Source organism: Myxocyprinus asiaticus, chromosome 29 (genome assembly GCF_019703515.2).
Source record: "Myxocyprinus asiaticus isolate MX2 ecotype Aquarium Trade chromosome 29, UBuf_Myxa_2, whole genome shotgun sequence".
NCBI lineage: Eukaryota > Metazoa > Chordata > Actinopteri > Cypriniformes > Catostomidae > Myxocyprinus > Myxocyprinus asiaticus.
Window position 1 is genome coordinate 6,559,840 of NC_059372.1, and position 16,906 is coordinate 6,576,745.

The following is a 16,906-nucleotide window of genomic DNA, read 5'->3' on the forward strand; positions in this document are numbered from 1 at the left end:
ATAAGGATGTACACGAGTGATCGATTAATCGAGTACTCGTTCAGCTTTAAATATTCGACTAGTAAAAACACTACTTGAATATTGCAATTTTATTTTCCTTTGTGCCTTTGCCTGCTATGGGTAAAAATGAAATTGCTTCTCTCTTCTATATCTTGCAGTTAAAACTTAAATGCATTGGTTGGTGCTGTGGATACATGACGTTAAAGGAATAGTTTGCCCAAAAAGAAACTTCTGTAATTATTTGAAGTGATTGTATCACTTCAGAAGACTTGGAATGTATGAAGAAGAAGAAGAAGCTTTATTGCCAAGTATGCTTACACATCTTGATGATGGAAGCTTCCAGTGCACAAACAATACAGCAACAAGACAGAGATAATAATAATAAATAAAAAAAAAAATAGAATAAAAATAAAAAGTGAATAGAAAATATAAGTATATATAAAAATACACGAGAAGACAAAAATGTTTCTATATGTCAATTTTGAATCGAGATGTTATCGTTTATGCATAGTGCTCAATTCTAAATTTCAAGTAATCGATTACTCATTCTTTTATGTGTTACAAAATTACTGGAAATGCCCATCCCTAATTTAAAACATCAGTCCTAACACTCACATACTCGCATGATATTGAGTGATTTCTAAACAAATCTGATGACGTGACCTTTAGGAAACTAAATGGCCAAATTAAAATCCAATTAAATGCATCGCAAACATATATCGCTCAGCGTTCTATCACATCTATTTGCAGGTGTGTGGATGTAAACCAGTTTCTTCTGAGGGTTTCTTCAATGTTTCCTGTAACCCAGCCGTCCACCTCATTTTACTTTCTCCTCTGTGTCTTTTTTGCCGGCCTATAAATCGTCTCTCTGTAGCAGTGACAGGAATATGACTTGGGAAATGTCTCCTCTTGTTTTCCTCCCATCGACTGAATGCACCAGCTCTCCTCCAGCTGGAACAGCGTTCCAAGCTTTCTCCGAGCACTATAAAAGTATATCACCCATAGCGGAGCCCTTGTTTAAAAATGCCTCGGAGGGCTGTCACCGCCGTGTTCAAGCGCACCTGTCTCGCCTCCTTTTACCAGCTAATGACAGCTACAAATTCTCATCAAATTGCATTTCCTAAACACAGACCCCAATAAAAACCTACACCACATTCTGTCTGCTCTTCTTTGTGTGCTTTTGTCTTTGTTTACTGCAGCGACATACTGTGAAAGAATAATTTTGAAGGCAAAATAATGTAAAAATGTTCCCAGAACAACCTGTTTAGTGGTTAACTGTAAGTTACTTTAACATATACTGTAAAACAAAAAAATAAGATTTAACAGAACTATGCATTTACTTTTACTTAATATACTTTCAAAAAATATTTGTAAATAGACACTATGAGACACCATATAATTTACCAGATGTAACAGGACAGTACATGTGATTTTACTCTAAGATACTGTAAATTATAGAAAGTATGAATTACCATATCATTTGTGGTAAAAGTCTGTTATTTGTTACAGATGTTTTTGTAAGTATAAGCTTATGTTTAAAACCTTCCCAGAAGTATAATAATATTTAAATAGAATATCTGGCTATATTTGAATAGTTTTGCTGCTTTTAGTTATGCATATTTGAATGCAGATTTCCATATATTATGTATATTTCTATTGCATTATTTTAGCATAATTCGTGTTATTTGTGGGCGCTTTGTGTTTGTGTTTATAACACTGTGCACCAGGGTCAGAAATTACTTGGGGCAAAAATACCCCCAAAATAAAAATGTGGGGGCAAAAATAGTTTTATGTGTAAAATCTGATATATTTCTTCATATTCTATTCTAGGCCTAGGTGTACATATTATTGCATAAAACATAAGATATAATTACTCGGATAGAGAATTGATGTTAATTCATTGAAGTATTTGACTTCACGCCCAAATCTAGGGGGCAGATATTGCCCTTAAAGGGGGCATGACATAAGGAATCAAATTTTCCTTGACTTTTGACATATAAGAGATCATAAAAAGATGCTGTAAGTTTCAGAACTCAAAAAGCAAAAAGATAATTTGTTGAAACCAAGATTCCAAAACTACTCGTGCTTCCGCCGCATTGTGATGTCACACTGCGTTTCTTTCCGAGGGTCAGAATGAGGGTGGAAAATGATCATGTTTTACAAATATATGCCTGTTTTAGGTGCCAAAAAAAAAAAAAGACTTGACTAGTATTAAAAGTTAACCTCGGGGAACATTTTAAAATAATAAAAAAAGGCATGTCATGACCCCTTTAATAGAAAAGTTAATTTCGGACACTGCTGTGAACTATCTACATATCACTTGTTTATTACCCATGGTTTAGTGAAAGGCCATTTTTGCCAAACTTAAAAGTAAGTGTGTGGCCTTTTATTGTAGCACCTGTGTTATTGTGGTGGTCATTTGTACATTTTTAAAGTACAAAGCAAAATGTAGTGTGTAATGCTCAGCGTTTGGCTGAGCTCTTCTGGAAATGTCTAAAGGATTTGTGCAGAAAGTGTTGGCAGGGTGTGCTCGGATTAATTTAGTGTTTGCGCATCCCGTGAGACTGAATCACAGGTCTCAGCTCTGCTTTGTTCTGGCTGTCATATAAACACCTGTGCCAGTCTGCCGGTTCTCAAACAGGAAGTGACTAAAAATCACTCTGTTCTCCCCCAAGGTGCAGCCGCTTGTTATTTGCCGTGATGTAATTGACTTGCCAAAGGCTGTACCTCTGTAACGAGACTAGAATAATGTGTGCAAAAGATTGAAACCTCATACTCTAACATCTGCAATGATGCATTGTCACATAGATGTATTTTTGTGCACATTTTGTTCACTGTTAAGATGATATTATAGATCTACTTGAGTAACACATGCTAAATCTTGAAATTGACCTGGGTACTTGCTGTTCCAAACCTGTTTGTTGACAAAAGTCAAGCTCCAGAAAAGACAAAAAAGGAATATAGCTGTATATGGACGTTTTTTTTATTTGTATTTTACTTTTATGTAGGGATGTGCGTTACCACTTTTTTCTTTTGCGGTCCGATACCAAGTACTAACAAGGCCAATATCACCGATACCAATTTTTTTTGTGCAAATTTGTGGGATAAATGTGCAAAATTATGGGTAAATTAAATTAAACTTGAGGTATGCATTAATTGTCATGGTAACTAAAAAATAAAATTACTAGTTTAACCCTCCTATGGGATTTATAAATGAGCCCTACTTTTGGTCCTCCTGGTAGATTTTTGACCGAAAAGAGCAAAGGTGTAACTTTTTTTTGTTTAGTTCTTTTGATGATACCATTTTGTAACAAAGATTCAGGTTGGGCAGATAAAGGAGGAAGCGGTAACCAGTTTCCACAGTTCATGTGAGTCCATTTTATTCACAGATAACCAGCAATCGCTGTACAGCTTCACTCAAAACATCAGACGGCTTTTCAGCGTCACTCAAATAAACAGTCCACGTTTCAGCTTCACGCAACACAAGACTCTCCCTCAGGGAACAGACACGAAGACTCTGGTCTGCCTGTCTCTCTCCTCTCTCTGTGAACTGGCCGTCTTTTTTCTCCCCCGACTCTCACTGTGAACATAGAGCTGGTAATTAGTCACAATTCATCTCAGGTGGATGTCCTTACCTCTTTCTCTCTCCCCAGATGGGCACTTGACCATGCCCTCACCTCCACACATTTCTTCTTCCCTGAAGTAATAACAATAAAACTATGCACTTTTTTGTGATGCTATTTTGATCTGATTTACATGTACATTTCTCAATTTTACCATGAATTTGAATTATGAAACTTTAGTACAGTAAAAACCTATTTTGAAACGAAGAAAATATGAGAATGTGACATATTGGAGGCATATTGCCGTCATGCAGTGAACAAAATATAAATAACATGACTTGTAAATCATGTTGTGACAATAATAGCCAGTAGATGGCAGCAGGGACTCCTGAACAGTAAAGTGGTTTGCCATGGCGCTGCTACAGAATGAACTGTGATCAAGGCGAAGCCACATTTATAACTTAAAGCTGTGGGAAAATGTCTTTGTTTCCATAACAGAAAGATGCAGTGTTTTGTCTAAAAGTTAAGGCACCTGCATCTAAGTGTAAACTTTCCAACAGTGGAAAAGGTATACTTTCGTACATTGGGGTCACTCAGAATTTGTTCTTGTTCTTTGTTCTCTGTGTGTGTGTTCTGTGTTCTCCCTTCTGGCTGTGTTAGTCTCACCAATTTATTTGTGTGTGTGTGTGTATTATGTTGTGTGTTCTGCCTCGTAGCTGTTTTAGTCTCACCCATTTATTTGTGTGTGTGTGTGTGTATTTGCGGGTTCTGCATTGTGAGTGTGTTATTGTCTCACCCCCTCATTTCTGAGTGTGTGTGTTTAGCATTGTGGCTGACTTATGGGTTTTATTTGACAAATTAAACCAACAAAAACTGCTCTGTGTTATAGTCTCACCAGTTCATTTGTGTGTGTGTGTGTGTGTGTGTGTGTGTGTGTGTGTGTGTGTGTTTTGCACTCTAGATGTTTTATAGTCTCACCCTTTAATTTATGTGTTTTTTTTTTTTTTTGTTTGTTTGTTTGCATTGTGGCTAATTTATTGATTTTATTTGACAGATTAAAAAAAATGCTCTGTGTTATGATCTTTCCCATTCTTTTTCAATGGTCGGTCAATTTTGACCACAAAGACAAAAGGTGTCACTTTTTTTAATGACCACTTAGACCTATCCGAATCATGCCCAATTGTTTTGATGTTCAGATGGCTAGTGGAGGAAAAGTCACTAAGTCTTGTACCGCTCAGATAAAGAAAACCATTTTTATTAAATCAGCAAAAGTGATTCCGGTCAAAAATGACCGAAGACCATAGAAGGGTTAAAGAAAATGTAGAATCGCTATTTTTATGTGAAGATTATGTTGTGTGTTCTGCCTCGTAGCTGTTTTAGTCTCACCCATTTATTTCTGTGTGTGTGTGTGTGTGTGTGTGTGTGTGTGTGTGTATGTGTGTGTATTTGCGGGTTCTGCATTGTGAGTGTGTTATTGTCTCACCCCCTCATTTCTGAGTGTGTGTGTTTAGCATTGTGGCTGACTTATTGGTTTTATTTGACAAATTATACCAGCAAAAAATGCTCTGTGTTATAGTCTCACCAGTTCATTTGTGTGTGTGTGTGTGTTTTGCACTCTAGATGTTTTATAGTCTCACCCTTTAATTTATGTTTTTTTTTTTTTTTTTTTTTTTGCATTGTGGCTAATTTATTGATTTTATTTGACAGATTAAAAAAAAATGCTCTGTGTTATGATCTTTCCCATTCTTTTTCAATGGTCGGTCAATTTTGACCACGAAGACAAAAGGTGTCACTTTTTTTAACGACCACTTAGACCTATCCGAATCATGCCCAATTGTTTTGATGTTCAGATGGCTAGTGGAGGAAAAGTCACTAAGTCTTGTACCGCTCAGATAAAGGAAACCATTTTTATTAAATCAGCAAAAGTGATTCCGGTCAAAAATGACCGAAGACCATAGAAGGGTTAAAGAAAATGTATAGAATCGCTATTTTTATGTGAAGATATTCACACGCACACATGTGTGTACTTGCCAATGTTTTACACTCGAAAAGACTTGCATCCCCCAGAGAGAGTCCAGTGTCAGTTGCTGCAATTATAGTGCTCAACAAATACTTAGTGTCATCTTCCCTATATATTTGACTGCAGGCGCTACAAAAGGTAAAAGTACTCATGGGAAACCTGGAAATATCAGGGAAATTAACATTGTGTATTGAGACCTTGAAAGTCAGGGAAATATCTTGGAAATTTATCTTGGAACTTTTTATAGTGATTATAAATTTTTCTAGATCTGCGCCAATCTAAAATATTTAATTGGCTAGAAATGACTTTTGTTTAGAGTAAAATAAGCCATATGTGTTTATATATATATATATATGTTCACCCCGTTACCGTGATATAAAATTGCCATATTATGATATGAGATTTTGGTCCTACCGCCAACCCCTATCGGCAAAGTCGAAATAGACAATCTAACCAGACTTTTTACGTGAATCTTATGAGCGGGAAAATCTGAAAATTATTATCGTTGGGAAGTCTGATTTATTTAAGCAAATTGGTTTCTTTAAACCAGTTCAAAAAGTGATTCACAACCTAGTCATCACTCAAACTTGTTCTCTGAAGTCCCCGCGAACATTTTAGGTAACATTTTTTTATTAAAATTCTGTTTATCACAGTATTTTCACTATTTGGTTAAATAGTCACATGTTGTGTATTGTTCCAGCATAGTACTAGTAACAATGTTATGAACACCACTAATAGTGTTGCCATTATTGTTCTTAATGTTAATTACAATGTACAAAATTATTAACATCCTTGCTCCCACCCTTGAAATAAATTGTGTCATTGTGCTTGGAAAACACAAGACAAACTAGAGCTTCTTTAAGAGGAGATTGTGAAGTGCAATACAGAGCCACAGACTTTGATCATTCAGCTTTCTCTATAAGAGCTGTCGATATTTAGAATATGTTACCAACTAACATAAGACAATGTCCTACTCTTGCACAATTTAATTTACATCTGAAAATATGGTTAAAGACAAGCCAAACTGCGAACATTGAATAACTTGTAATCATAATTTTGAGCAATTTTTAATTTAGTAGCTCATGTATTTTATCATGTCATGTTATTTATTATTGTTATTAGTAATGTATTTTTACTTTGGGTGTTATGTTTTTGTCTGTTGTCTATTGACTAATGTTTTAATGATGCTATTTGTAATTAATTTTTTCTGCCCAGGGGACTACAGATGAAATTTAGCTCTCTAGCTAATTCTGGGGCAGTCATTGACTGTCCATTGTCCCTGTCAAATAAACTTCTAAATAAAAAATTAATAATTACTCCCATTTGTTAACAACATTGTTCCCATTTCATAATTTTACTCCTAAATAAAGTCATCCTTTGCAGTTGGGTGATCTAGACCAGTGGGTCTCAAATGGTTTTGCTTTGGCCTCCAGATATTACATTGAAAATCAAATGGTGACCCAACATTGTAAAAAACATAACTTGTATTTAATGTAGCCTGGGTCACATTTTTTTTAAATCTTGCATAGATTTGTTCATGGTTTTCAAGTATAAGGGCATGTATCAAGTGACATTATTTTTGTTGTTGATATCTACAACAAAAGATGCAAGAAGTATTCTCCTGCAACCTACTTTAGGTTGTGACCCACCAGTTGAGAAACACTGATCTAGATTACCAAACCTTTGTGAATCAGTTCGTAGCATTTCAAGAATCTGTTCAAAAGAACAGTTCGTTTGCAAGTCAGACATCACTTAAATTGATGATGCCACCATAACAGAGATGGGTGTGTAATGAGTCTGACATCAGAGTCTAGATACTGACCAATGCTCAAAGTGTGAAGATGCGTGTCAATCTGCTAAACTCATCTGTATATTGATTTTCTTGCTGATCAATATTGGATTAAATTGTATTGATCTAGTGTTGTCTAATGGTCATTTTACCATATTTGTCTGTCTGGGTTTCAGGATTTGGTGCGTCGTGGCGAGATCATCGATGATGCGATGGATGATGAATTTTATCTGCGCAGGCTGGACGCTGGACTCTTCGTTTTACAGCTCATCTGTTACATCATGGTGGAGATCTGTAACGCTGGCATTTCACAAGTACATACACGCTGCCCTTCAGAGATCAGAGAACATTTCATTGTTTAATTGAAACTGAATATTTTGATTTTAATGGAACATGTTTGTTGTTGCAGTTACAGCAGCGAGTGCATCAGATCCTCAACATCAGGGGAGGATCCGTCAAAGTAGTTCGTCATATAATGAGAGGTGAGATTACTTGTATGTGTCAACAGCCAGTGCTGATATCTAGAAAGCATGGTCACCAATGTCAATTAAATTCAGATATATTTTGTAAATTCTGAATATATACTTTTTAATCAGAATATATCATTATTAATCTGAATATTGTTATAAATCGGAATATATTTGTGCTGGTTTTGCTGACGATATATAATTAAGCATTGTGAATATTGAAGTGATTTGAATGAGCTTTTATTGGGTGATTAAAATTGGAATCCAAATATCTATTTATAAATCCAAAAATATGGATTTAAATCTAAATATTTAGTTTTAAATCTGAATATAAAAATCCTGAATAATAGTTATGTTAAATCTGAACATTTATATGTATATCTAAATATACAAATGTAACTTTGAATGTATAAATGTAAATCCTGAATATATAAATATAACTTAATGCTCAGACATATAAATATATTTGGATTTACTACTATACATTGTGGATTGAAAACTATAAATATTCGATTTGCAACTATTCAGGATTTAAAACTTTGGATTTACAGGTATATATTCAGGATTGAAATTTATATTTGGATTTACAACTTCATGTATATTCAGGATTTAAAATGATAAATATTCGTATTTGCAACTATGTATTCAGGATTTAAAACTATATGGATTTACTATTAAATGTGTAGGATTTAAAACTATATTTGGATTTGCAACCATATATTCAGGATTTATAACTGTATATTTAAATATGTAGGATTTAAACTTTATATTCAGATTTCCAACTATGTTTTATGGATTTTTAACAAACATATTCATATACAGTTATATATATTGTATATGTAACTATCTTACACCGATCAGCCACAACATTAAAACCACCTGCCTAATATTGTGTAGGTCCCCCTCGTGCTGCCAAAACAGCGCCAACCCGCATCTCAGAATAGCATTCAGAGATAATATTCTTCTCACCACAATTGTACAGAGTGGTTATCTGAGTTACCGTAGACTTTGTCAGTTCAGACCAGTCTGGCCATTCTCTGTTGACCTCTCTCATCAACAAGGCATTTCCGTCCACAGAACTGCCACTCACTGGATGTTTTTGACAATTCGGAGTAAATTCTAGAGACTGTTGTGTGCGAAAATCCCAGGAGATCAGCAGTTACAGAAATATTCTAACCAGCCCATCTGGCACCAACAATCATGCCACGGTCCAAATCACTGAGATCACATTTTTCCCCCATTCTGATGGTTGATGTGAACATTAACTGAAGCTCCTGACCCGTATCTGCATGATTTTATGCACTGCACTGCTGCCACATGATTGGCTGATTAAATAATCACATGGATGATTGTTGGTGCCAGATGGGCTGGTTTGAGTATTTTTGTAACTGCTGATAACGCTCAGGCTGATATTTTGATCTATCAATAATTATAAACCATAGTGCTGTAATTTTTTCTGTTTAGAAGCTGATGGGTTTACTACCGGTAACAGTACAGTCTAGGTCTAAAAAAACATACTAGATAAGAAAAACCGCTCTACAGGATCAGGTGAAATCAGTGAAGCAGCTTCCTGAAAACATGTCCACAGGGTGATCGGCACACCTTACACATGCCGAAGCTGAGCTTTGAAGCAGATTCCCTGTTGCTAAAGCAAAAGGTTCACTGTGTGCGCTGCAGTGTGTTGGCATCATGTCACACTTTCTTTCCGCCCGCCCTTCCATCCATTTTCTCTCTTGACTGATATTAGATCTTTGCTCACTTTTCTACCCAGAGCACCTTGATTAAGTCCTGACAGCTCACTCTCTCTTTCTCTCTCTCGTGTGCTGACTTTACCTCCCTGTTTCTAACCAATACTCCTTCATACTTCACCCTTTATTTCTCACGGGAAGAGCCTAACTCTGTTGATCATTTTTATTAAAGTCTAGTGAACAATGTGCTTTTTTGGAGGTGTTTCCAGCAGTTGCGTGATATCTCCTCTTTATGAGGAGGGTAGAGGTAGGATTGGGCAATACTTCGAATATTCAATATGTATTCAAAATGGATGAAACAGCATGATGTCATGCCTTAAGAGGATGTACAATCTTTGAGACAACACCACAATGAATGAACATTTTTTTTCTGTATTTTTTGGATTTTCTTTCTGAAACTACCTACAGAAAGTGCAACTCAAAAGCATAATGGCCTTTCTATCAGCTCTTTAATCTCAGAAATGTGCAGCTTGTTAAATTGTGCTCTTCCTCTTCCTGTTCAGAGCATGTTCATGATTCAATTATTCATTTGAAGGAGATTGTTCTCTCCTGAACTCCGCTTCAGCTGGCTGCGAGATGAAATGGTAGGCTGTAAAGGTTAAGAACGCTCTTGCGCTGTTCCTTGTGCTGCTCATTTTAAGAGGGTGGCTGAAGGTGTTCAAAGACGTAAGCAGTGCTCTTTAGAAGGGCACGTTTAATACAGTGGTGGCCAAAAATATTGGCACCCTTGGTAAATATGAGCAAAGAAGGCTGTGAAAAATAAGATCTGCATTGTTTATCCTTTAGATCTTTCATTAAAAAAAAATCACAAAAAATATAGCCTTTAATTGAAATAAAACAATTGAAACAGGGGAAATATCTCATTATTAAATAAATATTTTTCTCCAAAACACATTGGCCATAATTATTGGCACCCTTTTATTCAATACTTTTTGCAACCTCCCTTTGCCAAGATACCAGCACTGAGTCTTCTCTTATAATGCCTAATGAGGTTGAAAAACACCTGGCAAGGGATCTGAGACCATTCCTTCATACAGAATCTCTTACAGATCCTTCAAATTCAGAGGTACATGTTGGAGGACTCTCCTCTTCAGTTCACCCAACACATTTTCTATGGGTTTCAGGTTAGGGGACTGGGATGGCCATGGCAGAACCTTGATTTTGTGGTCAGTGAACCATTTTTGTGTTGATTGTGTTTGTTTTGGATCATTGTTCTGCTGGAAGTTCCAACCAGGGCCCATTGTAAGCTTTCTGGCAGAGGCAGCCAGGTTTTGATTTTCTATCTGTTGGTATTTGATAGAGTCCATGATGCCATGTATCCAAACAAGATGTCCAGGACCTCTGGTAGAAAAACAGCCCCATAACATTAAAGATCCAGCAACACATTTAACCATGGGCATTAGGTACTACTTCATCTGTGTGCGCCAAACACATCTCTGGTGTTTGCTGCCAAAAAGCTTTTTTTTTTTTTTTTGTTTCATCTGACCATAGAACCCGGTCCCGTTTGAAGTTCCAGTAGTGTTTGACAAACTGAAGATGCTTGAGTTTGCTGATGGATGAGAGCAGAGGATTTTTTTCTTGAAACACTCCCAAACAACTTGTGGTGATGTAGGTGATGTCTGATATTGTTTATTTATTTATTTATTTATTTTTTTTTTTTTGAGACTTGTTGACCCCAAGACCGAACTAATTTCTGCAGTTCTCCAGCTGTGATTCTTGGAGATTCTCTGGCCACTTGGACCATCCTCCTCACTGTGCGTGGAGACAATATAGACACACGTCCTTTTCCAGGCCGATTCTTAACATCTCCAGTTGATTGGAACTTGTTAATTATTGCCCTGATGGTAAAAATAGGCATTTTCAATGCTTTGGCTATTTTCTTATAGCCTCTTCCCATTTTGTGAAGCTCAACAACCTTTTACTACACATCAGAACTTTATTCTTTAGTCTAACCCACTGTGATTGATGATTAAGGGAATTTGGCCTGTGTGTTACCTCATATTTATACCCCTGTGAAACAGAAAGTCATGGCTGAACAATTTCATGTTCCTAGTCACCCAGGTGCACTTAAAAATGTAAAATATGAATGGGAATATACTTCAGATATATTGTGCTCATAAGAATTTCTAGGGGTGCCAATAATTATGGCCAGCATGTTTTGGAGAAAAATATTCATTTAATAATGAGATATTTCCACTCTTTCAATTGTTTTACATCAATTTTTGTGATTTTTTTTGAATGAAAGATCAAAAGGATAAACAATGCAGATTTTTTTTTTTTTTCACAGCCTTCTTTGCTCATATTTACCAAGGGTGCCAATATTTTTGGCCACCACTGTATGAGCTAATGGTGGCTTGAAGTGCTACATGTGAGCTGTTTATTTTTTATTTTTTACCCCATTTAGACTGAGCTTTCACAGTAGATTCCCCACACAAAATATTTTACATGCTGCATATTTTAATCCACAAATATTCGTATTAGGCATGCACAAATTGTCGATGGCCATATTGACCATAATTGGGTGATTATCATAAAAACAACGGAGAAAAAATAAATACAGTTTCACATAAAGAAAATGAAACCATTACGATTATTTGCATTCTAATTTTTAATTAATTTTTTATTATTCTCAATGAGTGTGTTTACATGAACAATCTTATGTGTAAGAAGCCAACAATGTGTCTGGTCATGTAAATTACTTAAATGTTGTTCTTTTATCAGGGTAAGGTCGTAAATGGTTTAAACCGAAAAGGATCGGTGCAGATTTTTCCCATTTCTCCAATTTCTTGTTGCATGTAAACACTTTTACTGGCATTTTTACTGGCTTATTCAGTTTGCACAAGTGTTGTGCACATGACTGTTTATGTTTTCATGTTAAAAACGGAATAATCCGATTTTTTCAAATCTTATTTAAACAGTTTTCTTGTATTGTCAGATTTTTTGAATGAGCTGATTTTTGGTAGTTATTAGTGTATTGCTGTGCATGTAAATGTGCTCAAAATCTTAGATTCTCATTACTGTAATACATAAATTTTTACAGGATTATAGTAAAATAATAGATTCTCATTACTGTAATACATAAATTTTTACAGGATTATAGTAAAATAATAGATTCTCATTACTGTAATACATTAATTTTTACAGGATTATAGTAAAATAATAGATTCTCATTACTGTAATACATACATTTTTACAGGATTATAGTAAAATAATAGATTCTCATTACTGTAATACATTAATTTTTACAGGATTATAGTAAAATAATAGATTCTCATTACTGTAATACATATATGTTTTACTGGATTATAGTAAAATATTAGATTCTCATTACTGTAATACATTATGTTTTACAGGATTATAGTAAAATAATAGATTCTCATTACTGTAATACATAAATTTTTACAGGATTATAGTAAAATAATAGATTCTCATTACTGTAATACATTCATTTTTACAGGATTATAGTAAAATAATAGATTCTCATTACTGTAATACATTAATTTTTACTGGATTATAGTAAAATAATAGATTCTCATTACTGTAATACATTAATTTTTACTGGATTATAGTAAAATATTAGATTCTCATTACTGTAATACATTATGTTTTACTGGATTATAGTAAAATATTAGATTCTCATTACTGTAATACATTAATTTTTACAGGATTATAGTAAAATAATAGATTCTCATTACTGTAATACATTAATTTTTACTGGATTATAGTAAAATATTAGATTCTCGTTACTGTAATACATTATGTTTTACTGGATTATAGTAAAATATTAGATTCTCATTACTGTAATACATTAAATTTTACTGGATTATAATAAAATATTAGATTCTCATTACTGTAATACAATAATGTTTTACTGGATTATAGTAAAATATTAGATTCTCATTACTGTAATACATTAATGTTTTACTGGATTATAGTAAAATATTAGATTCTCATTACTGTAATACATTAAATTTTACTGGATTATAGTAAAATATTAGATTCTCATTACTGTAATACAATAATTTTTACTAGATTATAATAAAATATTAGATTCTCGTTACTGTAATACATTATGTTTTACTGGATTATAATAAAATATTAGATTCTCGTTACTGTAATACATTGTTTTACTGGATTATAGTAAAATATTAGATTCTCATTACTGTAATACAATAATTTTTACTGGATTATAGTAAAATATTAGATTCTCGTTACTGTAATACATTATGTTTTACTGGATTATAGTAAAATATTAGATTCTCATTACTGTAATACAATAATTTTTACTGGATTATAGTAAAATATTAGATTCTCATTACTGTAATACATTATGTTTTACTGGATTATAGTAAAATATTAGATTCTCATTACTGTAATACATTAAATTTTACTGGATTATAATAAAATATTAGATTCTCATTACTGTAATACAATAATTTTTACTGGATTATAGTAAAATATTAGATTCTCGTTACTGTAATACATTATGTTTTACTGGATTATAGTAAAATATTAGATTCTCATTACTGTAATACAATAATTTTTACTAGATTATAATAAAATATTAGATTCTCGTTACTGTAATACATTATGTTTTACTGGATTATAATAAAATATTAGATTCTCGTTACTGTAATACAATAATTTTTACTAGATTATAATAAAATATTAGATTCTCATTACTGTAATACAATAATTTTTACTGGATTATAGTAAAATATTAGATTCTTGTTACTGTAATACATTATGTTTTACTGGATTATAGTAAAATATTAGATTCTCGTTACTGTAATACATTAATTTTTACTGGATTATAGTAAAATATTAGATTCTCGTTACTGTAATACATTGTTTTACTGGATTATAGTAAAATATTAGATTCTCGTTACTGTAATACATTAATTTTTACTGGATTATAGTAAAATATTAGGTTCTCGTTACTGTAATACATTATGTTTTACTGGATTATAGTAAAATATTAGATTCTCATTACTGTAATACATTATGTTTTACTGGATTATAGTAAAATATTAGATTCTCATTACTGTAATACATTAATTTTTACTGGATTATAGTAAAATATTAGATTCTCGTTACTGTAATACATTATGTTTTACTGGATTATAGTAAAATATTAGATTCTCATTACTGTAATACATTAATGTTTACTGGATTATAGTAAAATATTAGATTCTCATTACTGTAATACAATAATTTTTACTGGATTATAGTAAAATATTAGATTCTCGTTACTGTAATACATTATGTTTTACTGGATTATAATAAAATATTAGATTCTCATTACTGTAATACAATAATTTTTACTGGATTATAGTAAAATATTAGATTCTCGTTACTGTAATACATTATGTTTTACTGTGTAATACATTATGTTTTACTGGATTATAGTAAAATATTAGATTCTCATTACTGTTATACATTAAATTTTACTGGATTATAATAAAATATTAGATTCTCATTACTGTAATACATTAATTTTTACTGGATTATAGTAAAATATTAGATTCTCGTTACTGTGATACATTATGTTTTACTGGATTATAGTAAAATATTAGATTCTCATTACTGTAATACATTAAATTTTACTGGATTATAATAAAATATTAGATTCTCATTACTGTAATACAATAATTTTTACTGGATTATAGTAAAATATTAGATTCTCGTTACTGTAATACATTAAATTTTACTGGATTATAGTAAAATATTAGATTCTCATTACTGTAATACAGTAATTTTTACTGGATTATAGTAAAATATTAGATTCTCATTACTGTAATACAATATTTTTTATTAAATATAAATGTAATAAAATATTACTGTAATATAATGACTTGTTTATTATTTACAACAAATACTAGCCTGATAAAGAAATACGTCCTCATTTAAATAATATATAATTATGTATTTGCATTATGGTAATGACATTGCAATATGCTTAACTGTCATGAAAATAACAGTCCTGTTAATAGGCTGATTTTCTATTAATATCAAAAAAAATTTAATGGAGCTAAAATAAGTATTTGAATCTGAAACTCATTTCATTTAATTTTTAGACAAAATACATTTAACAACTAATATTTTAATTTAATTACATAGTTTATAAATGTGTATTTTATTTATTTTTTATATTTTTATTTGATATACATATTTTATTAATATTTTATAAACTAGTATTTTTAAACAGCATTTAAAAATTTTATTGTTTTTTTTAAAGAGGTGAAATTAGATATAAAAATTCCGTTTATAGAAATACAGGTTCAAATTTTCAGATGAAGAAGTTAAGAACTTTAAATAAAAATTTCTCACATTATGATCTCAAATTCAGATTGTAAACAGACTAGGCCAAAGGTCAAGCAAAGCTGGGTTATTTACTTGCGCCACCCAGTAGTTAACTTAATGTTGAGTGTTACCACATATTCTAGCAAAATAAAGTTGCGAGTGACACAAGTAAATAACCCAGCTTTTCTTGACCTTTGTCCTAGTTTGTTACGATCTGAATTTCTGAGTGAAGATATTGTATTTGGAGTTCTAAATGTTTCTTAATCTGAAAATTGTAATCTTTTAATTCTATAATCTGAATTTCTACAGATAATTCCACCTCTAAAAAATGCAAAACACAAAATCTGCTGTTAATACAATCTTCAGTTGTTAAATGTCAGATTGTTTTGGTCACAATTTAATTAACAAATTTCAAATTCAGATACTTTAGACATTGATCTAGCTCCATAATTTCAGTGTGAAATGTGACACAGACATGTTCTTGACAGGTTTCATGAGATCAGCCATAATATAAAAATAGTTACTGGCTCTTGATTTCAGCCAGATATTCGATATCAGTGCATCTCTAATTGAAATCTCCAAAATATTGCAAGTCTTTTTTGGATTTTAATCCCACCCTGTGCCATAGACGGTCAGATCCTCTGGTGTGTACAGGACATGTAACGGGTCTAATCTTAACCATAGGTCTGGTACAATCTCAGCTGGTGTAAGAGTGTGAAAACCCTCTCCCAACAGCTAGTGCGGGGTTGATCTGTGCCCCCCTGTAGGGCCTCTGCGACTGGGGGTGAGAAATTGAAATTTTCACCTGCACTCTCTAGCAGCTGTGGTCGCATCACACCGGCATCAGTCTGCCAGGGCGGCGTGTCCGCAGGTCTTGCACAGGTTCTGTAAATGTGCTTGCACTGTATTAAACGGCATCCCGGGAAAAATTAAAACAAATGTTACATGGGAGGTTGTGTCTGCTCTGCAGCTTTATTGTCATCGCAGTTTGCTCTATTACATTCCCTACCGCTCAC

At 32.9% G+C, this 16,906-nt stretch overlaps 1 protein-coding gene across 1 annotated transcript in view; it reads left to right on the forward strand.

The window, feature by feature from the left end:
- The window catches only part of LOC127419644 (beta-catenin-like protein 1), an 82,807-nt gene that overhangs the window by 58,351 nt on the left and 7,550 nt on the right, over positions 1 to 16,906 (forward strand). The window contains exons 14-15 of the mRNA XM_051661214.1: positions 7,549 to 7,686; positions 7,782 to 7,854. Of these exons, the coding sequence (XP_051517174.1) occupies positions 7,549 to 7,686; positions 7,782 to 7,854 (211 nt within the window). The remainder of the gene's footprint in view (positions 1 to 7,548; positions 7,687 to 7,781; positions 7,855 to 16,906) is intronic.